Raw genomic sequence first — 26,651 nt, forward strand, 5'->3', positions numbered from 1 at the left:
GACTCATTCCTCTCCTTAAACTATGCAATTTCAAGTGTCCTCTTTAGTTCCCATCCTCATAAATAAAATTCTTCATGTTCCAAGTGGTAAAATTTTCATCCAATTCAAGATTTAATAATCACATTAGAATAAAATGGAACTTCCCGTTGATACAATATCCCAAAGAAGTTCTGAGGAGAAAACTGAGAGAAATAAAAACTCATAAAACAAGTTAAATTATGTTTCGTTTCCAACATTGAAAATCTATTATTTCTAAAAATTCTCCTTTCCCCACCTTCACGTCAAAATCACCTCTGACGTTAAAAACATTTTACTTTTACTGAAACCTAAGTCTTTATTACCCCAATACACACTCACGCATACAGCCCACCCCTTAATCAGCATATTCTTAAATGAGAGGCTAGGCTAATTGGAATGCTAGCTGGAGAACAGATGGGGCACTGATGTTGAGACTCTCTCTTAATTTATTGTCCTGGGGTTTTCCTAATTACCCACTTAACTGGCACAGCCACACCACTTTGAAATAATAATGTACAGCTAATTATCACTGATTTAAGCTTGCTAATAGCTTACTCTTACCAGCTAAGTTCAAGCAATCAAGCAGAGAGCAGGAACTGCCATAGGGAAAGCACTCTGCCTGGGCTGGTTTAGACAGCTATGAGGACAATGTCCTTTACAGCTGTGTTGACTAGGTTTCTGCCCCAAACTAAGGCTAAATCGTGATGCTTTGCTAGATGTTTAAAGCCTTTTCCTTGCCTTTCTCAACTTTCGGAGACCTTTGTAACTGGTATGTATCAATCACTCCAAGTCTCCAATCAGCTTGTTACCATCATGCTACATACATGGGAAAAATTGGGTAGACTGAATAAGTACATCTCCAAAATGTGATTAAAATAACAATAAACTATAGTTTAGCTCCTTTTTCCAGACTCTATCTACAAGTTTAGCACAACCCTTTGATCCAGAGACAGATTTTAATATGTAAATTTCCTTCTTCAAATTTTACAAATAGGAGAAGAAGGCAATGCGTTCAACAGAAAGGTTCCCTATGAATTCAGAAAAAGTGGGAGAAAAAACACAAAAAAGAAGTTAGGAACTTAGGACTATATAGAGAAATATCTATATTTACGATAGGAGACTATACTTCTGCCTTAGTTTACACTTATTGTGCATTTATTTTAGGAACTTCTTCAGACATCTCTAGGTCAGATTTCCTAGAGGCAGTGTCTGACACAGCAATGTGGACGCAGGTGACTCACTGAAGGATGCTCGTAAGAGAGAGGTAGTGAAGGAAGCCAGATAGAGTGGGGAGGAAGAAGTTAAGCAGTGATGTTGTCTCATCTGCAGGCAGATTCCACAAGGAGTGCTGCAGTGTGAATGTCACCACATATTCGGTCCTACCACCTTCAGCAAGGGGCGAGCCCCGTAGGCTCCTGTGTCAGTCAGTCATTGCCTGCAAGCTGCCACCGACGGGGTGAGGTAGGTGGGAGTTTACCCCCCTCACCCATGTGGATGAGATGGTGTTATAGCCACTCTCCAGGATGAGCCCCAGTAATCTTTCCCTTCCTGCCTCTGTGTAGTCCCCCTGCACACTGAATAGAACTGACTTATATAACTTTTAGGATATTGCAAAAGTGACAGTGTGGGACTTAGGAGGCTGGATCATTATAAGAAACTACAGCTTCTCCCTTGCTTTCTCTCGGATTGCTTACACTGAGGGAAACCGGCCACAATGTGGTGAGAAAACTCAAGCAGTCCTATGGAGAGGTCATTGTGACAAGAAACCAAGGCCTCCTGCCAACAGCCATGTGAGTGAGCTATCTTGGAAGATGATACTCCAGCTCCACTAAAGCCTTCAAATGACTATGGCCCCAGTTGACTTCTTGACAGCAATCTCCCCGAGACCCCGAGCCAAAACCCCACAGCTAAGCAGCTCCCAAATTCCTGATCCACAGAAAGTTACATAATAAATGCTTATTTTTGCTTTAAGCCACTAAGTTTTGGAATGATTTGTTAGGTAGCAATAGATAATAAACACAGAAGGCTCCTATCTGTTGAGGTCAATTCCCCAGATAATAAGGCAGCTGTGCGTGAGCAGCCAGGACACAGCAACCAAGAAGCAGACAAAATGGACAGGTAAAGGGCTGCAAGCAGGGCGCCAGCAACATCAACTACCTTAGTTACCTTTCACATTAAATGTTTCCATTAAACCCTTCGTACTCCTTAATACAGTGTCATGCCATGAACTTAATGATGACTTGGACATTTACAGTTTTAAAAAATGTATCTGGCAACACCTTGAAATTCCAGGCCTAGTGAAAATATTCTTCAAAAGTGAAGATATGTTCAGACAAACAATAGCTGAGAAAACTCATCACTAGTAATAAGCAATGAAAGATGTACTAAGGCTAAAGCAAAGATTCTAGATGAACACACAGAAATAAGTTTTAAAAAGTACCAGAAAGAATAAAATAGGTAATTATAGGTAAATATTGACTACTTAAAGACAACAATAACAGTGATGTCTTGGGGGTTGCTAAAATGTTGGTAGAAGTAAGATTTGTTGACAAAAATAGCACAAAAGCTAGGAAGAGAGTAATAGAGTGAAACTGTTTTGAGGTACTTATATTGTTCAATAAAGTGGTAAAACTGTTAATTTAAAGTAGATGGTAAAAAATTTAAAGTGCATATTTTAATCTCTATGATAGCCATTGAGAATACTGAAGAAACACAAATCTAAAAAGCTTTGAAGATAAAAAAATAATAAATACCAGCTAAACTCAAAAGAAGGCAAGAAAGGAGGAATAAAAAAAATGGTATAAAGGGATAACAAAGAACAAGATGGTAGCCTTAAACCCAACTACTATTTCAGTATATCATATATCACTGTAAAACACTGTAGAACCAACCTAAAATTGAGTCATTTATGTCAAGGACAAAATGAAGATGGTCAGCGTAGGTGCATGAAGGAAACTTAACGTAACCTTACGGGAATTTACAGCTCTTCTCAGAAATTGCCGGAGGACACCAGCCAATCCCCAAACACCAAGTCTGTTCATGCCATCTCTGGACTTCCTATTCTCCTAACTCAGCTACCCTGATCCAAATAAGAAAGAAGACCAGTAGCCAAACAATAACCTGAAAAAGCCAAATAACTTCCATATTTATACCATAAAAATCCCTTAGTCTGTGAGCAAATCAGAACTCACTACTCCCATAGCCTTGAGTTTCCCAGTTTGCAGGTTGAAATCCTTGCAATAAACTCATCTTTCTGCTTTTGTTTTTTTTTTTTTAATTCAGTAGAGTTTGGTTTTTGAACCATGCACTAGACATTCCAATTAAAAAACAAAAACTGACTAATCACCTCTTAATAAATATTGTTGGTTACCCCTGCCAAAGGTCAAATTATTTATGTCAACAATGGTTATATAAACCTCAAAAGACTTGTTTGAATAAAGGAAACTATATAAACTTAACTCTTACTCTGCCACAAAGACCTGAAAATATGTATGTTTTAAATCAGGTGCCATAAATCTACCATAATTTAAAACAGAAATTTTTATAAGCTATACCATAAAGAAAATAAATCTAAAGTAAATTATGACAATATAATTTTTAAAGACTATGACTTATTTATATGTAAAAACAGTTTAAAGTTTTAGTAAATAGAACAGTGTTTATTTTTCATTTACATGGTAAGACAGTGTCAGAGACACTGATGCATTTTACAACTAGAGCAACTATACTGGATACGAGCAAGAGTTTCTCTTGGATACATCCTTAAAAGGTAGACTGTAGTGCGTAGAGTATATGAGTTTTACCAGGTACAGCAAGCCTCTTGCCAGAACAGCTGTACCAGTGCACCATGTGATCATCCACAGAGAAAACCCAGTCCCATGAACAGACCGACCATTAGAAACAGAGTACAAAAAAGTAGACACATAGAGCATTATAAACATATCTTTGTCTGAATAGATCTTTGTATTCAATATAACCCTAATCAAAACTCAAGAGATTATAACATATATTTGAAAAAATAATTCTACAAACATCTAAGAGAATTTTGAGAAACAGTAGGTAAAGGGGCTAACAAGATTTAAGAAAATCTTTAAGAGCAAAAGAGAAAAAAGAAGAAACAGGAAAAAAAAAAAACCAGTAAACAGAGCAATTTCAGAGAGAGCTTATAAACAGGCCAGTGTATGTATCTATCTAAGGGAACTTGGAATGAGTATGAAGCAAAAAAAAAAAAAAAAAAAAAAAAAATCAATGAGAAAAGGAAAAGAACAGATTGTTTTAGAGCAACCCTTGAAATCTGCCTCAGAATTTGGAAAATTTAAGTTGGAACTTTACCTCATACATAACATATATAAAGATATAGTCTCTACATATATTAACAATGTGAGAAACAAAACTATAATGCTAGTATGAAAAAGAATAGTAGACTATCCTTTTGTATTGATGCAAGCAAGCAATTTTTAAACATGAAAACATTTTATAAACTCAATTTGTTTAACAAAGATCATCTTAAGTTACACATCAACTCACTTATTTACATTTAACTGAACTATCATCTTAGATAGAAAATGTTTGCAAAGTCTAAAACTGACAAACAACATACAGAACATAAAAAGAAACTCTTACAAATGGTTAAATTTAAAAAGGAATCTAGTAGGAAACTAAGCTCACAGAAAAAAAGGAAACAAGAGAAAACAAAATTTTAGGAAATAAAAATTTTAAAACTATATTAGTTTGTATTAGTTAACTTATATAACTATTATTAAACTATATTAGTTAATAAATTGATTAGAGTGATAAGAAAATAGCTCACCCATCAAATAAGAGATCTGAATTAACAAAAATATAAAGTACAAGAAAAAGAAATGTCACTTTATTTGCCGCACAAAGAACTCTCAGTCTCTCACCTAGTTCCTAATCCCAGCTTCTGAGTACCTTCACTATACTAAGGCTGGGTTCTCTTGAGAAAGATCCCTGAACAAGCCCAACAATTATGTAGCATAAAGCTTTCTTCCCATCTTTCCTTAAAGGTCCTGTGGCCCTTTTGCTTCCCAGCAATAGAGACCAGCTCTCAGTTAACTTTAATCCTAAAGACCCAAAATGCCATTCTACTCTGTCTAAATGGGGCTCATAGAGGTCAAACTGAAATGGAGCAGGACCCTATGATCCCTGCCCCCACCATGTCCTCAGTCTGGCTTTTGTCTGTGAAAAACCTTTGGGCAAAGAATAAGTTTAGGGCTTCCCTGGTGGCGCAGTGGTTGAGAGTCCGCCTGCGGATGCAGGGGACACGGGTTCGTGCCCCGGTCCGGGAAGATCCCATATGCCGCAGAGCGGCTGGGCCCGTGAGCCATGGCCACTGAGCCTGCGCGTCCGGAGCCTGTGCTCCGCAACGGGAGAGGCCACAACAGCGAGAGGCCCGCGTACCGCAAAAAAAAAAAAAAAAAAAAAAAGAAGTTTAATCAGAGAAGTGAGAAAATGCAGAAACAAAGGAAAACAGTCCAACAAGACTAAATAGTATAGTTTAGTCATTAAGCATAGTTAAGGACCTTTAGTTCCTTTTCATGGGCTATAGATCATATTCTGAGTGGTATCCTGTGAGCTGTTTTGTAGATATTGACACCCTCACCAGGTGGAAGAGGTGAACTACGTGATGACCAGGCTGTAGCCATGACATAAGCTGCCATCATTCCGAGAACTGGCCTCAAAGAAATGGGAACAAACCAACCCTGGAACTGAAGATTAACGGTACTTAAAACAATCAAGAGGACGCTGGTCAGACCACCACATGACCAATTTCAAGATGACTGTCAGAGGTGACCATGCTGTTTCTGCATGTAGCCCCCTCCTTCCATCTACAAAAGCTCTTGCCCACTGATTGTCAGTGCGGGGGGGCGGGCAGTTGGCCATTGGACAGGATTCCACCACCACCACCCCCCCATTGCCAGCATCTGAAATAAAGCAAGCTTTCCTTTCCACCAACCTTGCCTCTTTACTGACTTTTGAGTGGCGAGCTGCCGGACCCCACTTTCAGTTACAAAATGAAAATTAAATTTTAGGCTCAGTCTGTCTCACACTGGGCCCAATGAATCCACAGAAGTGTGTCTGTTTCACGCTTCTCAATATGTCTTTGGAAGAGACATACACATCCCTTGCGCAATTCCCACAACGGTTCCTCAACTCATGGAGTGGGGGCCAAACTGAAATCCCTAAAACTACCTCTTGTACAAAAAATAGCAAAACGAGAGAATATCACAGCTGTTTTGGTTCTGATACCAATTCCAGTATGTGGAGAGGCAGTGAGGGTCCCCATACCAACAAAAAGCAATTTTCCCACAGCAGCAGCGTATCTAAAAATCCAATTCAATTCTGACACTATCTACCCAGAGAGAGCATCAGATTCCACAGGTTAATGGTTCAGTCCTACAAGACTGTGTCCCACCCCCTCCAACACACACACACACTTCAGGTGCCCGTCTCAAGTCCAGGTTGTTACTTGTACTTCTGACCAGTTGGCTATAAATCACACGTTCCCACTACCCACTCCCCCCACGAGTTTGACTAATTTGCTAGAGCCGCTCACAGAACCCAGAGAAATGTTTTACTTACTAGGTCAACAGTTTATTGTAAAAGGATATAACTCCGGAACAGCCAGATGGAAGAGCTGCGCAGGGCAAGGCACTGGAGGATGGAGCACACAGCTTCCGTGCCCTCTCCAGGCACGCCACTCGCCCTGCACCTCCACACGCTCAGCAACACGGACGCTCTACAAACCATCGGGGGTTTTATGGAGGCTTCATTACACAGGTGGGATTGATTAACTCATGGCCACCGTCGATTGAGTCAACCTGTGGCCCCTCGCCCCTCACTGGAGATTAGGAGGTGGGACTGAAAGTTCCAGCCTTTTAACCACATGTTTGGCTCTCCAGGCAGCCAGCCCCATCTTTAGGTGGGACCCAAAAGTCACCTCATTAACATAACAAAAGACACCGTTCTTCTCTCATCACTTAGGAAAATCCAAGGGTTTTAGGAGTCTATGCCACGAATGGTGTCAAAGAACAAATACATATTTCTTACTATAAATCACACTATCACAATATCTCTGGGAATTGCTGAGTTTAGGGTCATCATCAGACACAAAAATTGTAGTGGTGGTGATCTTAACACTTCACCATTGACCTCACTTGTTTGGCTGGTCTATGCACAGGGGGTAGACACAGATAATGGTTGGATTATCATAACCTGAGTCAGAGGGTGACTCCAATTACATACTCCTTTGTATGTGGTGTCTGCTAGAGCAAATCAATACATGTCCTGCCACCTGCTATGCAGCTAATGACTTGACAAATGCTCTTCTCTCTTTACCAACTAGTAAGGACAATTAGAAACGTTTCACTTTCAGCTGGCAAGAACCCCTTCACTGTTAGACCTCAAGGCAATTCTCCCACTCCATGACAGACAGGAGCCGTGATCATCTAGACATCCTATAGGACGCCACGCTGATAATCAAATATTGATCACATTATGCTAGATAACTTAGTCTGAATGATTCTGGTGGGGAAAAATATTGACATTTTGAGTGCTTGACAATTCAGCAGGGTTTGTAAATGTCTAGTAGTCTGAATCTGACTGGGATGTTCTTCTCATGCAAAAGACAAATTTCACCACTTAAGAGGACCTAAAGCACAGGAAGAAGCACAGAGCTTTTGGGATCCCTTTGCATCTTAGAGAAAACATATTACACACATATTACAACATACTGTGTTGCTACAACCCATGTATAAAGTAGCACGCACCAAGGTACTCTGACATTCAGTCCAGATGACCCAGTTCATCTATGCGATGGTGACTGAAGTACTGGTGGCAAATAAAGATGCTCTGCAGAGACTCCAGAAAGCCCCATAAGAAGAATCACAGTATAGACACCAAGGGTTTTAGAGCAAAGTCAGTTATTTTTTTACTGAACACTATTTTTGTTTGTTTGGTTGGCTGGTCCATCTGTCATTCAGTAGGTCAGTCAGCTGGTTGGTTTACAACTTGCCTCTGGCAGAACCTGCACACTTGACCATAAACCAGCAAATGATTCTGCAACCTGAGATGCCCATGAGGAAACAAGTACTGTCTGACCTGCCAGGCTATAAGATCGGGCTTGTATAGAAGCAATATAACATCAAGTGGCCGTGATCGATTGGAAATCAGGCTCAAGCAGGTGGGAAAAGGACAAGTAAGATACATGGAAATTAGCCCAGACTCACTAAGCACCTATTCCTGCTACATTGCCCCACCTACTTAAATCAAAATTTATGACCTCGTGGGGAAAGATAAGTTGATGAAGGATAAATAAAATTCAGGTTATAAAAGGAAAATCAAAATAGTATTGCTAAGAGAGCTTTCTAAAACGGAGCTGGGAGTCCACTGAGGAAGTGTGACTTACGTACATCTGGACCTGGATAGAATCTGACCTTTGACCACTTACTGTCTTAATGCAGACACTCAGAACACCTGCCCAATGATACTTATCGGATACTTACCACAAATAACTCGTGACAGCCTATCTACTTATTGAACCCTTACCCTAAAATAGCCCTTAAGAATAAATATTTCCTTTCTTGTATCAGAGTCAATCATAATTCTTGCCAGACAACTTTAACAACCTTGTGGCTTTTATCTGTATAAGCCCCTGACTCTTTCCTCTGCTCCAACACCCTTTTAGTTTCACCCAAATCTCTCTCCTGAATTGCAATTCCTAATAGCCCAAATAAACTCTTACTTGCAGCCTTCTGCACCGCTTGGATGACAAAGTCTACTTTACGATAGGAAAGGATAGATAAAATTCAGGTCTACTTTATGGATAGGTCTGCACAATATATAGGCATCAAGAGGAAATATACTGCCACACAAATTAAGCTCCATTCAGGAATGGCAATAAAAAAATGTGTAAAAGTGAAATGCTTAAGCTGGCTCAAGTGCAGGACCTCTGGTTGTTCACCTTGCGTGGCATGAGATTGGCCAGTGATGAGCCTACCCTGATTCATGGGAAATGATTAATGGTGGCTGACCAGTCAAGGGCATAGAAATAATGAGTTTGCAAGATTGGTGACATGGAGGTCTATTCAATGGCCAGGATAGATACTTATAAAACTTTCCACTCAGATAAGCCCCTCATTGCTCCTGAGCCATTCTGTAACATTTCACCTGCATGGTCTTAGTTTCGCAAGGGAATAAACCATGTTAAGTACCGGGTTTTGTTTTGGTTTTCCAGCAACTAGGTTGTTTTGGTGGTGAAACTGACATGATCTTTAGGAACGTAATATCTTCCTTAGCTGGGTTTTATTATAAGAACCACCATAGCCAAAGCATACTGATTTCTCAAATGCAAGAAATAACTACGGATCACTATAGATGTTTAAATTGAAAAAAACATAAAAACACAGCTATTTTACTTGCAAACAATGTGCTAATTGTTTTCAGCTGTAGCACATAGCCAGCAATAGCTCAGTTCTTCACCCCGTGCTAATAACCCAACTGAGGAGAGAATGGGGCAATTAAGAGCACTATCTCAAAAGGAAACAGATTTTACATTATAGAGAGTAAAGTATGTAAAATACTGAATTCTCCATAAGGTATTTTTAGAAATAATTATTTGAATTAATAAACACAGAATTCTGAATTTCAGGTCAATTCAAAAATACCTACTGAGAATCTAGTATTTGCCATTGTACTGGTCAACTGAATACCAAAATAAATAAATAACAGTTTCCTCCAGTATTAAAAAGTTTTTAGTTTAATCACCAATGCTCAAGCAACCGGACACTAATGAAGGCTTTAACAATTAATTTAACAATTAATCACGGGCACAGTGGTAGAAATGTGAGTTAATGCTTATCATTTTGAATCGAAAGATTGTAATTTTCAGCATTCCAGGTAAAAGGTACGGACACTTTACATTTTTTAACAGGTACTTAACATTCAGTAATACTTATCACATCATTTACATGAATACTCTCTCTGTGTTGCATTCTGTCCAATATAGTAGCTATTAGCTACATGTAAAATTTTGACTAAAACTAAAATTATGTAACGTTAAAAATTCAATCCTCAGTCACACTAGCTACATTTAAAAAATTTTTATTTTATTGTGGTAAGAACACTTACCATGAGATCTACCCTCTTAATAAATTCTGAAGTGTACAATGCAATATTGTTGACTACAGGGAGGGGGAAATGGGGAGTTACTCTTCAAGGGGCATAGTTTCAGTTAAGCAAGATGACTGAGTGTTACAGATTGCTGTACAACATTGTACACTAGCCACATTTGAAGTGCACGATGATCATATGTATGTAAGGCCTGCCATATTGTGTCATAAAAAATGTTCCCTTATCACAGAAAGGTTTTTTGGTCTCCTGAGTTGAACTTATCTTCCTAATTAACAGAATAGGAGGAAGCACTGAATTTTAAAGGTAATTAATGTTGATCCTTTGTTTCTTCAATAGTGTATTTTGTTCTACTTAATTCTTAATTCAACCCCTGCAGAATAGAATACATTCTATTCTGTTGTAAAATTAATAGCTTACTTTCTTTTCTCTTTCTGGTTGTAAAACAAATGTCTTACTTTCTTCTGTTGGCAAGTGTCTCTTCCCCATTTCTTATAAAGATCTTCATTCCATGCTTCTCTTTGCTCCCATCAAAAGAACAACGGGGGCTTTGTGTGGGTGTTCTGATTGGACGGCCACAAATCTTATTTACCTTTTAAATAGAAAATATTAAAGACAGTTAGAAAGCATGCTCCAGCCTTTCTGAGGATGTAATGTTCACTAGAGTCCAAAACAATAACATATTCTTATTTATAGCACACTAATAACCTTTAAGACATACAATGTTTGTTAATTTTTAAAATAAAGGGAATCAAATTATCTGTATAAAATGGCAGCCATAATAAATTGATGCTATACACATTTATAGGGTTTGCATGTATGCAAGTGCAAAATACACGAATAAAAACATATATGCAAAATCAGAGAACTACATTAATAAACTAGTCTGCTTGTATAAATAAAACTAATCAAAGTAGATATTATTTATGGTTTATAACCATATGTATGACTAATTACTTACTTGTACTAATTTTTTTTAATAAAATAATTTGCTATTGAATATGTGGTCCATTTCTATATGAGTTCTAAGGGTAGTTTTCTTCTTAAAATGCTTTCTTAGAAATGGCAATAAATATTTTTATATAAGATCTCATTTTGTAATAGTTGTATATCTTTTTCCTCAATCTGGTTTGATTTCAAGGGTCTTATTTATGGTCTCTTTTTTAAAAATTATTTATAGAATTGAAAATTTTAATTTTTAATACTACTTATCTAGTAAAGATCTTCATATGTAATTATCATTGAAAATTAAGGAATTAATTGGACACATTACCATGTAAAGCATCAAAAAAGATTCACAAGATAACTTATACATTTAAAAAGGCATAGTCATATAATTAAAAATACATAAAAGCATTGCCTGAGAATCAGGAGACTTTGGTTCCTGTCCTAATTTTTCCTTCTTAATTGCTGAGATCTTGAAAACAGTGGCAGAACTTTTTAAAGCTTGATTCTCTTATATGTAAAATGAAGAACTTAGAAAAAATTATTCCAAAGTTCCCTTAAAGTTCTAAATTTTTTAAAATTTTCCATGAATGAGCATTACAGGAATTATGCATCAACTCATTTATTTAAACCATAATTATTTTGTTCCAATATTTGCAAAGAACATGTATTAGATGCTATAGGACATAAAAGATTAGAAACTGAATTTTCCCCAAAAGAGCTGACAATTTAGAAGGAAAGAAAAAACAATCCCCCCAAACATCAAAATGCACATGCACCTTAAGAAAAGGCCTGGCCCACACCAGGCTCCAGCCCACCCTGCCAATGTGACAGCCCCAGAGAATGCTGGGAAAGGCCCTGGCCCATGCTCACTTTGGCTCCAGTCCTCCTGCCAAAGCCACTGGGCACACACAGTCAGCATAGGGATACTCCCAGACAAGGACATACCTTCAAGAGCAGGAGAGGTAATTGCTTCATCTAATTTATAGAGATAAACAACAGAAAGCAAACTTTAATGAAATGGAGATAAGTAATTTACTTGATAGAATGTCCGAAGTACCAGTCCTAAAAAAGCTCACTGAACTCAGGAGAAGTCTATAGGAACACAGTGAGAATTTTAACAAAGAATTTGAAAATGTAAAACAAATCTTATATATATAAAATATATATATTTATATATATGAACCTCATGGTAACCAAAAACCAAAAACCTACAATAGATACACAAAAGAACAAAGGAACCCAAAAGTAATACTAAAGAAAATCATCAAACCACAAGGGCAGAGACTAAAAGAAGAAAAGAACAGAGAAGAATTACAAATACCTCCAGAAAAGAATGAACAAAATGGCAATAAGTACATACCTATAATAATCACTTTAAATATAAATGGACTAAATACCCTAATCAAAAGACATAAGGTGGTTAAATGAATAAAAATAACAAGACCCATCCATATACTGCTTACAAGATATTCACTTCAATGCTGAAGACACACACGGACTGAAAGTGAGAGGATGGAAAAAGTATTCCACGCAAACGGAAACAAAAAGAAAGCTTTGGTAGCAATACCCATATTAGACAAAACAGACTTGAAAACAAAGTCTAGAGCAAAAGACAAAATAGGACATTACATAATGATGGAAGAGTCAATCCAAGAAGAATTCTTAAACATGTATGAAGCTAACATAGGCATACCTATATACATAAAGAAAATATTAACAAACATAAAGGGAGAAAATGACAGTGATACAAAAGTAGGGGACTTTAATACCCTACCTGCAGCAATGGACATATAATCTGGACAGAAAATCAGTATAGAAACATTGCCCTTAAATGACACATTAGACTTGATGGACTTAACAGATATCTACAGGACATTCCATCCCAAAACAGCAGAATACATATTCTTTTCAAGTGCATATGGAACATTCCCCAGGATAGATCACATGTTAGGCCACAAAACAAGTCTCAATTAATTGAAGAAGATTGAAATCATATCAAACATCTTTTCTGACCACAAAGATATGAAACTAGATATCAGTTACAGGGAGAAAACTGGAAAAAACAACAACACATGGAGAGTAAACAACATGCTACTATAAAACCAATGTGTCAATGAAGAAATAAAAAAATACCTTGAGACTAATTAAAGACACAACTTTCCAAAATCCATGGGATGTGGTAAAAGCAGTCCTAAGAGGGATTTATAGTGATACAAGCCTATCTCAGGAAACAAGAAAAATGTCAAAAGAGCAATCTAACTTGACACCTAAAAGCACTAGTAAAAGAAGAACAAACAAAGACCAAAGATAGCAGAAGGAAGGAAATAGTAAAGATCAGAGTAGAAATAAATGAAATAGAGAACAAAAAAAAAGAGGAAGAAAAGATCAATGAAGCTAAGAGCTGTTTTTTTGAAAATATAAATGAACTTGATAAACCCTTAGCTAGACTCATAAAAAAAAAGGAGAGAGCGCCCAAATAAATAAAATTAGAAATGAAGAAGTTACAACTGACATCCCAGAAATACATACAATCATAAGAGAATACTACAAACAATTATAAGCCAAAATTTGGACAATGTAGAAGAAATGGATAAATTCCTAGATACATACAGTCTTCCAAGACTGAAACTGGAAGAAACAGAAAATCTGTACAGACCCAATAATAGTAATTAAATTAAATCAGCAATCAAAAAACTTCCAGCAAACAAAAGTCCAGAACCAGATAGCTTCATAGGGGAATTCTACTAAGCATTTAAAGAAGAGTTAATACCTATTCTTCTCAAATTATTCTGAAAAACTAAAGAGGAAGGAATACATCCAAACTCAGTCTACAAGGTCAGCATTACCCTGATACCAAGACCAGCCAGAGATATTACAAAAAAAGAAAATTACAGGCTAATATCCCCGATAAACATGGAGGCAAAAATCCTCAAAAAATATTAACAAACTGAATTCAACAATATAAAAGGATCATAGATCATGATCAAGTGGGATTTATTGCAGGATGCAAGGACGGTTCAATATCCACTAATCAATTAGTGTGATACACCATATTAACAAAAGCAAGGATAAAAAAATCACATGATCATCTCAACAGATACAGAAAAAGCATTTGACAAAATTCAACATCCATTCATTATAAAAACATTCAACAAAGTTGGTATACAGGGAACAAGCTTCAAAATAATAAAGGCCATTTATGAGAAACACACAGCTAACATCATACTCAACAGTGAAAAGCTAAAATCTTTTCCTCTAAGATCAGCAACAAGACCAGGATTCTCACTCTTCTCACTTTTATTTAACAAAATATTGGAAGTCCTAGTGACAGCAATCAGACAACAAAAAGAAATAAAAGGCATTCAAATTGGAAGAGAAGAAGTAAAACTATCACTATTTGCAGATGACATGATAATATATATAGCAAACCCTAAAGACTCCACCAGAAAACTACCAGAACTAATAAATGAATTCAGTAAAGTCACAGGATATAAAATAAATATACAGAAATTTGTTGTATTCCTATACACTTATAATGAACTATCATAAAGAGAAATCAGTAAAAAAAATTCCACTTACAGTGCCATTAAAAAGAATAAAATACCCAGGAATAAATTTAACCAAAAAGGTGAACCACCTGTACTCTGAAAACTATAAGACACTGATGAAAGAAATTGAAGACAACACAAATAAATGGAAAGATATTGTGTGTTCATGGATTAGAAGAATCAAGATTATTAAATACACAAATATTTACAATTGCCAAGATATGGAAGCAACCTAAATAAGTGTCCATCAACTGATGAATGGCTAAATAAGATATGGTAAATAGAATTGACCCTTGAACAATGTGGGAGTTAGGGGCACCAACCCCATACAGTCAAAAATCCACATATAACTTTATAGTCCACTCTGTGTATCCACAGATCCACATCCATGAATTCAACCAACTGCAGATAGTGTGGCACTGTAGTACATATTTATCAAAGAAAAAATCCACATATAAGTGTACCTGTTCAAACCCACATTGTTCAAGGATCAACTGTATATACAATGGAATATTACACAGCCATTAAAAAAAGAATGAAATCTTGCCACTTGCAACAACATGGATGGACCTGGAGGGTATTATGCTAAGTGAAATAAGTCAGACAGAGAAAGACAAATACTATGTTTTCACTTATATGTGAAATATAAGAAAAAACAAATAAACAAATATAACTAAATAGGAACAGACTCAGATATAGAGAACAAGCTAGTGGCTGCCAGAGGGGAGGCAGGTGGTGGGGGGGAATGGTCAGATTAGATGGAGGGGATTCAGAGGTACAAACTATCATTTATAAAATATAGGTCACAGGGATGTAATGTAGAGCACAGGGAATACGGTCGATAATATTATAATAACTTTTCATGGTGTATAATCTATAAAAATATTGAATCATTATATTGTACATCTGAAACTAATATAATAAGTCAACTCTACTTCAATAAAAAAAGAAAAAGAAGTAACACTGTAACATGTAGAAAATGAACAGATTAACTCTGTTTGGGGTGCTTAGGGAAGAGCTTCAGTACGTAATGTCTAAATGGCAGATTAAAAGATAAACTAGGGGTTTGCCAGGTAGACAAAGCAGGAAATTTCCAGGAGAGAGTAGAAAGGCAAAGAGGTGTAAACAACTTAACATGTTTCATAGAACAAAATGTACATAGTGAAAGAAAGCAGTATAGCAAAAGGTAAGACATAAAAAATGCCATGATATATATATATGGTGATGGATGTTAACCAGACATTGTGGTAATCATTTCACAACATATACAAACATCTAATCATTATGTTGTACACCTGAAACTAATATAATGTCATAGATCAATTATATCTCAATTCTTTAAAAATGCCTTAATATGTCTTGGATATCAAGCTAAAAAACTTGCTTAAGCAAATGGAAAGCAGGCAAAAGCTTCCACGTTGGAAAATGGTTGCTTAACGATTTCCACAAGAGAAAAATCTTCATAAGAGCAGTTTGCAGGGAGGGAGACGAAAGGTCCTCCAGTAGAGCACTAGAGAAATGCTGGGGCCCAAGTCAGCAGAAGAAGTGGTGAAAGAAGCAGACGATATAGAGGTAGACAGGAGGGAGAGATAGTAGCTTGGAGACTGATTAGATATATAATGTTTTCTGAACAAAGAATAATGGTGGAAGGCAGAGGGAAAATCTTGAGAGATACAAGTGCAAGAAAAATCAGGCTGACATCAAAAATGGATAAAAATTTGGTTCTCCTGGAAAGAAGGGAACATGAAGGGTAGTAGTAAAAGGAAATTATGTTTGAAGAGTAGGTTGGAGTCAGATCTTGGAGCGTTTAAAATGATAAGCTAAGAAGTTTTATTTATTAGATGAAACCTCTGATGGCTGTTGAATGGAAAAGCAAAATTCCAGAACTGATATTTAGCAATGGATCTGACAGCCCTGTAGAAGTTGGACTAGAGAGAGAGACCCATTAAAGGGAGGTAAACTGTTAACAGATCCTGAAGTTCTCAGGAAAGAGAATTTTCTTCTGAAGTACAGTAGTGACAGTGTCCATGAAGAGAAGGATTCATGAATCATGTACAGAGAGAAGAGAAGAAGAATCAGCATGGCTAAATCCAGAACACTGACAACACCAAGTGCTGGCGAGGATGTGGATAAACAGAAACTCTCATTCATTGCTGTTGGGAATGCAAAAGAGTACAGCCCCTTTGGAAGACAGTTTGGCAGCTTCTTACAAAATCAAAAAAAAAAAAGAACAAAAACACTTTTATCATATTATCCAGCAATCACACTCCTTGGTATTTACCTAAAGGAGTTAAAAATGTATGTCCACACAAAAACCTGCACACAGATGTTTATAGCAGCTTTATTTATGATTGCCAAAACTTGGAAGCAACCAAGCTGTCCTTCAGTAGGTAAATGGATAAATAAACTGTGGTCCATCAAGACAACAGAACATTATCCAGTGCTAAAAGGAAACAAACTATCAAACTGTGAATAGACATAAAGAAAACTTAAATGCCCATTACTAAGTGAAAGAACTCACCCTGAAAAGGCTTCATACGGTGTGATTCCAACTATATGACATTCTGGAAAAGGCAACACTATGGAGTCAGTAAAAAGATCAATGTTTACCAGGGGTGGGTATGGGTGGGGGGATGAATGGAGAAACACAGAGAGGATTTTTAGGGCAGTGAAAACTACTCTGTATGATACTCTAATGGTAGATACATGTCACTATATATTTGTCCAAACCCGTAAAATGTACAACACCAAGAATGAACTCTAAACTGTGGATTTGGGGTGATAATGATGTGTCAGTGCCGGTTCATCAATTGTAGTCAATGTATCATCACTGTGGTGGAGGATACTGATAATGGGAGAGGCTCTGCACGTGCTGGGGCAGGGGCAATGTGGGAAATCTTGGTATCGTCCACTCAATTTTGATGTAAACCTAAAACTGCTCTAAAAATTAAGGTTTGTTTTGAAAAAAAATCAACAGAACTCAGCAAATTACTGAAAGTGAGAAGTTAGGGATGTGTAAGGTCAAGGTATTAAAAAGCTCAGAGTGAATTTCCAATCACTGAAGCGGAAAAACAGTGATAGTGGAGTGTAAATATATTAACAAGGTGCTAAAGTATTCATTACAAAGGTGGAAAGTATCTTCACTGTCAACAACTCCTAGTAGCAAGAACCAAGGGAAGATGTTATAAGTTGATGGTGGGAATGTCAAGAGTAACGCTGTCTGGCGACACTACAGGAGAGTTTGAAATAAAGGAGAAGAGTAAAAGGGAAAGGAATGGCAATTATGATCCCATGTTATGAGCCATAGAGCTGTAGACAAGTTACAGAACTTCTACACATCTCAGTTTTCTCATCCTTTAAACTTGAGAAAATAAAACAAGTTTGCAGTTGCCAGATAAGGAAAATCTTATCTCACCCTGTCGATCCCATCTTGGACCTAAGACCATATCTGCTATTGCACATATTTCCTAGGAAGGCAGAAAGATAGCTGAAAGTACCAGCCTCACATTATTTTTGTTCCCATTATCATCGTTGCAATTTTTTTTACAAGGATAAAAGAAAATGTACAAGCCATAGACTAATAAGTCATCTTTAATTGTATCCAAAGGTACAAGCATATAGAGCAGATTCCAATACATACAAATAAATTTCAGAGCCTTTATATGTGTTGACTTGCTATCAGGGAGCTCCACTTCACGCTTTATTGAAAGGGAATGGAAAACCATCTGTTACCAGCACATTAGCCTGTCACCTTAGCTTCCCTGAGTGAGCCGATTGGGATGGACCATTTCAATACTAGCACCTTCTTGCTATTGAAAAAATCCCTCCCACTTACTTTGATAATTTTTCATCTTTGACTTATACTGCAATTTCCTCCTTATTCTCCCCCCACCCTGGTCTCTACCATTCTCCCCTGCAATCAGTCTGAAGTGTCTTGGAAAAAAAAAGTTTTCCTCCCTAATGCTTATCTGTGTCTGCTTTAAGTTCCACGTCTGGCTTCTCACTGATTTTCAAATTCCCATCTCACCTTGAAATAACTCTCTTAGTTGCTCCTAACCCATATCGCTTCTCCCACTCTGCTCAAGTATTTGTTTCAACAACTCCTTTTTACTTAGCTGACTTTCTCCATTCTCACTGTAATCATGGCACTACATACAAAGTGTAAACTTCTGTTTACAATCTCCCTCTGTCTGTTCACTCAGTCTTATTTAAGTCTTAAAATATTCAAAGCTTTTGGCTAATAACCCCAAAAAGTTTTGTAAGAAACAACTTAAAACTGTTCATTTTCATTTGACATCCATCAGCAGAGCTTCCATTTAGTTTGCAATGATCCTTTAAAATGTTTATTAATAATAATGAAATTGAAAAGCAAAAATGTTTAAAATACTATAACTTGAAAAGCAGTGAATGTGGAGGTGGTGTGAGTGTTTATTAAGCAATCTGTTTTAGAGGATGAGGCAAAGGTGGACTCTACATCACTGTGTATGCAACAGGTGACCGAACCAGGCCATATCTAGGATGCTTGGTGGTAAAGTGAGAGCTGGTTAAAAGAAATTACATAAGATATGACTCTGCAAGCATGGTGGAAAACAACAACAATAATAGTAAATAACAGATAAAAATAAGAAACAGAATGGTTTTGGGTCAAATGTGCTGTGCTCCATTATATTAAAAGCTACTTTTAAACTATTTGGAGGGAACATACTATTGGCAATTTTTCTAGTTTTAACAACAAATGTGAGTTCATTAATTTTCTCTTGCCCAGTTCCCTATTACTCTCAGAAATGGTTTGCCAAACAACTGGCTGGTGTTAGGGGTAAAATCTGTTACCACAAATCATAATGAGGCTAACTTTTCCAGACGCAGATGAAATCCATGATTTTAGCTTTATTCCCATGAGAACAAACTGAGAAAAGCAGGTTGGGCAAGTTCATAAGGGTTTGGGAGGGGGCTTAATTGCAAGGTTCAAGCAAAGGAACAGCATTATCAGAGCCTCATTTTAGAAAGATCTGGACGACAAGGAGACATGTCCCATAGGTAAAACAAGAAAATCTTAGAATAAACCTAAAAACCCACGAAATCTGAGAAGAGAAAGGGAAAGCTCTTTTATAAGTAGAATGAATGGAATTTGGCTACTGGTTGATTCACTATAAGAGATTTAAAAGAGAAGAAGAAATAAAGCTGTTAGCAGTTTTGAATCTGGCAAGCAGAGTGAATAAAGATCCCATAACCAATATGTGGAAGTTAGACCATAGAATAAGTTTACTGTTTGGGCTCATCTGCTCCCCAGAGCAGGAGGTGAATTCTAATTTAGAACTTGGATTTGGAGGTCATTCGAAAAGATGGTTCTAAATGGTGGATTAGAAATAAAGAGCAAGTTAATGATGAGAATTACCTGCAGAGAGCCAATAGTTAAAGCCATGAAAATGGATGAAATTACAAAACGTATATAGAATGTAAAGACGGTCAGAAAGAAAATCTTTCCAAAGCAGGAGAAAGAGAATTCAGATAATATACTCCCCAAAAGAGAGGGAGAGAGAAGAGGAACTGGAAAGGAGGAAGAGGAGAAGGAAGAGATAAAGGGGGAAAAAACAAGGAAGAAAGGAGGGAAGGGAGGGAGGGAGGGAAGGAGGAAGGACTTTAGACTAATAGAGCTGGAAGTCTCATACAAGATATCTAACTTTAACCTAAGGCTGAGAAAATTGAATCCCAAAGCAGGACAATAACTTTGCTAAGACTGAATCTAGTTAGTGGATGAGTTTCTAGTTATCATAGAATCAGTGGTCTCTTCTTTATGATTAGTGGTATTTATCTTCATCTGTTGTGTGGGATTCACATTATATAAGTCTTAGTTCCTGAGTGTCCTACATAAATAATCTGGATTGAAAATGATCTAGATATATGAGTAGACAAGAGAATCCCATCTCCCCTATGTATGTGGGAGTGGCTGAGAGGAAACATGGCAGTTATCTCCCTTTAAGATTCCTAGGAATGAATAGGGGTCGGGAAAAGGAGGAACTACAAGGATATTAGACAACTTGATTTCTCACCTGGGTTTAGGAGGAAAACCAGGATAACTGATTGATGAAAAGAAGTCCTCCCATGATACACAACCCCCAAATTCCAATTTTATGAGACAGTAATGTAAGAGTTTCCTCTCTTCTACAGAAGGGCAGGTAACATCATAAAAAAGAATAGTCAGTAACTTCCTGATCTACAAACTACCACAATGAAATTATTTGGTCAGATCAAATACCTGCTCAACAATTAGAAAAGCAAAATTGATAATGTAAATTGATACAGCCACTATGGAGAACAACATGGACGTTCCTTAAAAAACTAAAAACAGAATTTCCATATGACCCAGCAATCCAACTACTGGGCATATAACCAGAGAAAACCATACTTCAAAAAGACACATGCGCCCCAATGTTCACTGCAGCACTATTTACAATAGCCAGGTCACAGAAGCAACCTAAATGTCCATCGACAGACAAATGGATAAAGAAAATGTGGTACATATATACAATGGAATATTACTCAGCCATAAAAAGGAACAAAATTGGGTCATTTGTAGAGACGTGAATGGACCTAGAGACTGTCATACAGAGTGAAGTAAGCCACAAAGAGAAAAACAAATATCATATATTAACACATATATGGGGAATGTAGAAAAATGGTGCAGATGAACCGATCTTCAAGGCAGAAATAGAGACACAGCTGTAGAGAACAAACGTATGGACACCAAGGCGGGGAAAGCGGTGGTGGGGGGGGGCCGTGGCAGGATGAATTGGGAGGTTGGGATTGACATGTATACACTAATATGTTTAAAATAGGTAAGTAATAAAAACCTGCTGTATAAAAAAATAAAATAACATTCAGAAAAAAAGAAGAAAAGCAAAATTGGCAGATTTCATTATAACTGTCACACCTAACATACGTTACATGTTCTCAGATTTATGAATCCTCAGTATCTTCTTAAAAAATTAGATTTGCTTCCAGTATGAAAATGCTTTTCATATTGCTACTGATCTGTAGTTGCACCTGAAATCCACGCTTCACATCAAAACCTTTCTAATCTACATTTAAACTGCATATGAAACATAGAACTGCATATGAAAATTTTAGTGAATAACTGTTATTTCTGGTATTGCAAATAACTTTTATAAGTTACCAAACATTTAATGATATCTTCTTCAGTGCTTTTCACCTGGGAGGCAATTGACAAACACTGATGTTAACGATGTTATTATAACTGCATATTGAATAACTGTGATGGTTAATTTTACGTGTCACCTTGACTGGCCACAGGGTGCCCAGATTCAATACTGTTTCCATGAAGGTGCTTACAGATCAAATCAGCATTTGAATCAGTGGACTCAGTAAAGTAGATCACTTAGCCAACATGAGGAGGCATCATCCAATCCACTGAGGGAAGACAGAGGAAGGAGGAATTCTCCCCTCCCCCACCCAACCCCAGCCTCACTGCTCAGGTGCGTCATCTCACCTCCTTCTGCTCTCAGACTGGGATTCACACCATCGGCTCCCCTGGTTCTCAGGTCTTTGGACTCAGACTGGCTTATACTACCAGCTTTCCAGAGTCTCCAGCTTGCAGACAGCAGACTGTGGAAATTCTCAGCTGCCATACTGTGTGAGCCAATTCCTCAAAATAAATACCTTCTGATGTATATTCATCCTATATACCTTATAAGTTCTGTTTCTCTGGAGGACCCTGACTAATACAATGCCAAAAATCAGGCTTCATTAAATCACATATCTTTTAATGGTTGTACAAATTGTTACTAACATCACAAATAGTCTTTATTGTGGTTTAATTCTGTTTTGATACAGGTAATTAAGTGACTGTAATATCCTGTTTAATTTTCCCTTAAATAATCAAATATATTAATTTCCTTCCTATGTCGTATTTTGACTGAAGAGGTATACATCTTCTCATCCTATAGATACATATCATCGTGTCCCCCATATAACATAACATAATTTATGAACTCAACCTTTAAATTAGGTAGATTCCACCCAAAACATGATCCTAGTATATTTTTCAATATAATGCAACACATACTTCAGTGAAAGTATAAAAGTATACTGGATGAATATTGATAAACCTTGAAACAACATTAAATGATACTAATAATATAAGCAGAGATAAATTTCAGCAAAGCTGAGCTTGAGCTATTCATAAAATATATTCTACTTTCCTGACAATTTCCATTTGTAAGCCAGATATTTTCCCAGCCAAAGTTACATTTGGTGAAAAAAATTAACTTCATGATGATTAGAATTATTGCATGGTGATAGTATATTACTATAAAAACTTTTGCTCAGTTTGTATTAATGGAAATACAAAAATACATGATTATGGACCCTCACACCCTAAAACTATGGAAACACCATCATCCAGAAAATATGCATGTTACTTATAAGTTCAAGGTACAAATAATTCCAGAAGCCACCTACGGAAAAGATATAAAAGTTATAATAACTATAATACCACTTTTAAACCACTAGTATATTTTAGTATTGCAACAAGGAATATTTATAGCAAGTTATAAATTATTAAGGCTCTACAAAGAACTTCCTTTAAATATATTATCCATAAGAATTCTAAATTTGTACAAGGTGCCCAGTTCCCAGGAAAAAGCAAACAAAACGGTGTTAAAGTTGAAGAAGGGCGAAAACACCTACAGTCTCCACTTTGCAAGGGCTAGAGATATGTTTACTCTATAGTTAGCAAAGAGCAAACAAGGCTCTTTTAAAAGTATTTACTTGGAGCCACAGAATGTCTGGTCTTGGGTGGTTGCTTTCTGTTAGTCTTTTAATTTTCCAGAAGTTGCTTCTCCATATGGATTTTTGTAGCTATCATCATAAAGTTGCCACCCAAACTCATTTTATACTTAAAATTAAGAAAAGAAGAAGATGGAAGAGGAGAGGGAGGAGGAAGAGGCTGGACAGAAGCAGAACAATATTTCTGTGATCTTCTGTTTGGCCCACTGTGAGCAGGATCTCCAGGCTGCACTGCTACTTTTGTACATCTACAAATTAAACCACCAGAGGGAGCTTCTGCATTTCAGACCTATTCTTTTTTTTTTTTTTTTTTTTTTTGCGGTACGCCGGCCTCTCACTGCTGTGGCCTCTCCCGTTGCGGAGCACAGGCTCTGGACGCGCAGGCTCAGCGTCCATGGCTCACGGGCCCAGCCGCTCCGCGGCATGTGGGATCTTCCTGCACCGGGGCACGAACCTGTGTCCCCTGCATGGGCAGGCGGACTCTCAACCACTGTGCCACCAGGGAAGCCCTTCAGTCCTATTCTTAATCATTAATTAAACTTATTGTATGGACACATTTTAAATCACTTAGTTCAGGCCGTGCAGAGAAAAATACAACTTGTAGACCAAAGCGACAAATACCTAGATACATGAGATCTCTATAAAAATCCAGTCTTCTATGGAAAACTACTAGACTGAGAGTACACTACCAATTTGGTTAAATGAGAAAAGGAAAACCAACTCAGAATTGTGGATTAATTTGTCCTAACTGAGCTGTCTTGGAGTCAGGAAGAGGAAGAGACTGAAAATTGACCATGATAGTCAATTATTTCCCCTTTCTCTTTCCTCTCCTTCTTTACTTCCTCCCTCCCTCCGTCCTTTCTTCCTTTTTTCCTTCCTTCCACTTACAAGGGCACATTAGTTTAGAAAGTTCCCAGGACTGAAAGTCAAACGTGTGCATTTTAGTCCTTATTTAGCTACAGATTGCAATGACAATAAACTGAGTATCTATTGTGTGTAGGGCATGATTCTAAGAGCTGGGAATAAAGTGATAAACTTTCTCCCAAGATGCTTACATTCTAGCAGGGGAAACTGAAAATAAGTCATTAGATTACTTTTGGGTCTTGATGAATGTTATTAATTTAAAAATGGATATTTGCCAGACTGATGGGATAGAATGAGGATGGACAGCTTCAACTAGGTGGTCAAGAAAGACCTTTAAAAAGTAGTATTTGGGGCTTCCCTGCTGGCGCAGTGGTTGAGAGTCCGCCTGCCGATGCAGGGGACACGGGTTCGTGCCCCGGTCCGGGAGGATCCCACATGCCGCGGAGCGGCTGAGCCCCTGAGCCGTGGCCGCTGAGCTTGCGCGTCCGGAGCCTGTGCTCCGCAACGGGAGGGGCCACAACAGTGAGAGGCCCGCATACCACACACACACACACAAAGTAGTATTTGAATTATGCTCTGAAGTGATGTAAAGAGGCAACCATGGAGAGATGGCAGGGAAGAGCTTCATATATAGAGAGAACAGTAATTAAAATAGCCCTGGGAAGAGAAGAATGGGAGGCGGCTGCAATTGAAAAATACATTATAGTAGAGGGGAGTAAAGAGAAAGAGAGCAGAGGTAGGCTGGCCAGATGATATGGTTTCACATATCACATAGTCTGCCAAAGGGTGAGTTTGTATTGTACGTGGGTGTTGAAGTCAATGGAGAGTTTGGAGCTTAATGATAATCCAGTTTGTTTTGTTTTAAAAATGTCACACTGGATGTTGGTTGGAGAGAAGTCTGAGTGAGATGTAAAAAAGTAATAGACAAGATGGAAACAGTGAATCCAGATGTAAAGTTTGGGGTATGGTTCAGGGTGTGATGCTGCCTTTGCTGAGGATGGTCTATGAGGACTGAGATCGAGTTGACGGTGTAGACAGCAGGACTTGAGGATAGACTGAACATAGCAAGTGAAGAACCAGTGGATTCGAGAATGACTTCTAGTACTTTTTGGCTGAAGCATCTGGGCAAATGGAGATAGAGAAGAATGGATTTGGGGAGAAAATGAAAAGACTCTGTGGGACATGTTTGGCTTTCTAAGACTATTATTCGTCCAAGAGGAGCTGCCCAATAGGCTATTAGTTATATGAGCTGAAAACTCAAGGGTGAGATCAAGGGCAAGATGTATAAATGTGGCGGTCAACAGCATGTACTTGGGGTGAGTAAAGATGGAGGAGGGGGCTGAAGACTGATTCCTGGGGCATGACAACATTTGCTGGTGGGGCCAAACAGAAGTTGAAAGAGACTCTGAGAAGTTCCCAGACAAGTTGGAGGAATCCCAGGAGAGTGGGCTATCGGAAAATACAAATGAAGTATTTTTTTTAAAGCACAAGTGATCATATATGTTCAAAGTGACTGATGGAAATTAACCACTGGATCTTATGAGAAAAAGACCATTGGTGATTTGTGAAAAGTGTGGTTTTTATGGAGAATTGTGGTAGAATGCATAGTCTTCGAGGGGAGAATAAGAGATAAAAAAGATAAGAAAGCAGAGACTGTGAAAATACGCCAATCTTCCGTGGAGTTTTGTAGCAAAGGCGAGTAGATTTATGGGATACAGCCTAGAAAGGCATGGAGTCAAGTACATGTTTTGTTTTCTTTTGTTCTGTTTAATTTTGTTTTGTTTTGTTTTAGGACGGTAGCTTTTACAACATGATTGCATGTTTAATGGCAGAGACCCCATTTCAGATAATTTGATCCTAAATAGCTCTATTTCAAAACAAGTGAGTTATTTTTCAAAGTGTGTGAGTGCCAGGGAGACATGTAGTTTAAACAAATAACCTGAACTTGGAATGCCTTTACTTCTGCAATTATCCATAGCTGCTTAGAATTGTGTTCACATGCACTGGAGGTGCTAGACCATAGAATGTAGATTGGGCAAGGAGAGAAATAAGGGGGAAAATGGGAGAGGAGAGTAAACATGTTGAACATTTCCATAAGACAAAATAATTTTTGGATTAGAAATACAAGAGTAAGTGAACTGCAGTGGTAGGAAATGATGACCATAATGTGAGAATTGCAGATTTCAGAGATGGTGCCAGAACTAGTGATATGTTTGGGAAGGTGGGAGTGATTAGGGATACGGTCAGATTACAAGATATGCAGGTTGGACTAATTTTTTTTTAAAATTTTTATTGGAGTATAGTTGCTTTACAATGTTG

General features: G+C 37.5%; 1 protein-coding gene across 1 annotated transcript in view; it reads right to left on the reverse strand.

The window, feature by feature from the left end:
- GPC5 (glypican 5) overlaps nucleotides 1-26,651 on the reverse strand; it is a 1,357,540-nt gene that overhangs the window by 1,060,662 nt on the left and 270,227 nt on the right. Inside the window, exon 4 of the mRNA XM_067713048.1 lies at nucleotides 10,626-10,759. Coding sequence (XP_067569149.1) covers nucleotides 10,626-10,759 — 134 coding nt within the window. The remainder of the gene's footprint in view (nucleotides 1-10,625; nucleotides 10,760-26,651) is intronic.

The sequence above is a fragment of the Pseudorca crassidens genome, chromosome 18 (genome assembly GCF_039906515.1).
Source record: "Pseudorca crassidens isolate mPseCra1 chromosome 18, mPseCra1.hap1, whole genome shotgun sequence".
Classification (NCBI taxonomy): domain Eukaryota; kingdom Metazoa; phylum Chordata; class Mammalia; order Artiodactyla; family Delphinidae; genus Pseudorca; species Pseudorca crassidens.